At 29.6% G+C, this 615-nt stretch overlaps 1 protein-coding gene across 1 annotated transcript; it reads left to right on the forward strand.

Annotated features, from left to right (window-relative positions):
* On the forward strand, positions 1 to 615 carry PGSY75_0040400 (putative EMP1-like protein; the record flags this gene model as incomplete). The annotated part of the gene is made up of 1 exon (XM_018783521.1): positions 1 to 615. A coding segment is annotated over one exon (615 nt), but the record flags the coding sequence as incomplete, so codon positions are not given.

The following is a 615-nucleotide window of genomic DNA, read 5'->3' on the forward strand; positions in this document are numbered from 1 at the left end:
ATAAAACATAAAAAAAACGATAAAATACAAATACGTTTGCAAACTATATTTAAGAATATTCATAATAAAATGGACACAAAAGAAGCAAACAAATATAGAAATGATTTTCCTTATTATTATAATCTGAGAGAACATTGGTGGAATGCAAATAGAAAAGAGGTATGGAAAGCAATGACTTGTGCTGCGCCAGAAAATGCTTATTTTAGAAAAACAGAACCAGATGGAACAGGAATTTCAAGTTTAATTTGGCCATATGATAAATGTGGACGTGATAAAGATCCCCCTGTTGATGATTATATACCTCAAAGGATTCGTTGGTTGACTGAATGGTCTGAATATTTCTGTAAAGAAATGAATAAAAAACTTGATGACATGCAAGAACAATGTTATAAATGTACCAGTGGAAAATGTAAGGATGATGATGAAAATGGAACTGAATGTCAAAAGTGCAAAACACAATGTCAAGAATATAAGAAGTTTATTAATATTTGGAAATCTCAGTTGGAAATACAATCGATTAAATATAATGAATTGTATGAAAAAGCGAATAACACTAGTACTAATAATACCAATAATGGTTTTCCTAGATATAGACAAAGAGGAAGACCTAAACCT

Source organism: Plasmodium gaboni (assembly GCF_001602025.1).
Source record: "Plasmodium gaboni strain SY75 chromosome Unknown, whole genome shotgun sequence".
In the NCBI taxonomy this organism is placed as follows: Eukaryota; Apicomplexa; class Aconoidasida; order Haemosporida; family Plasmodiidae; genus Plasmodium; species Plasmodium gaboni.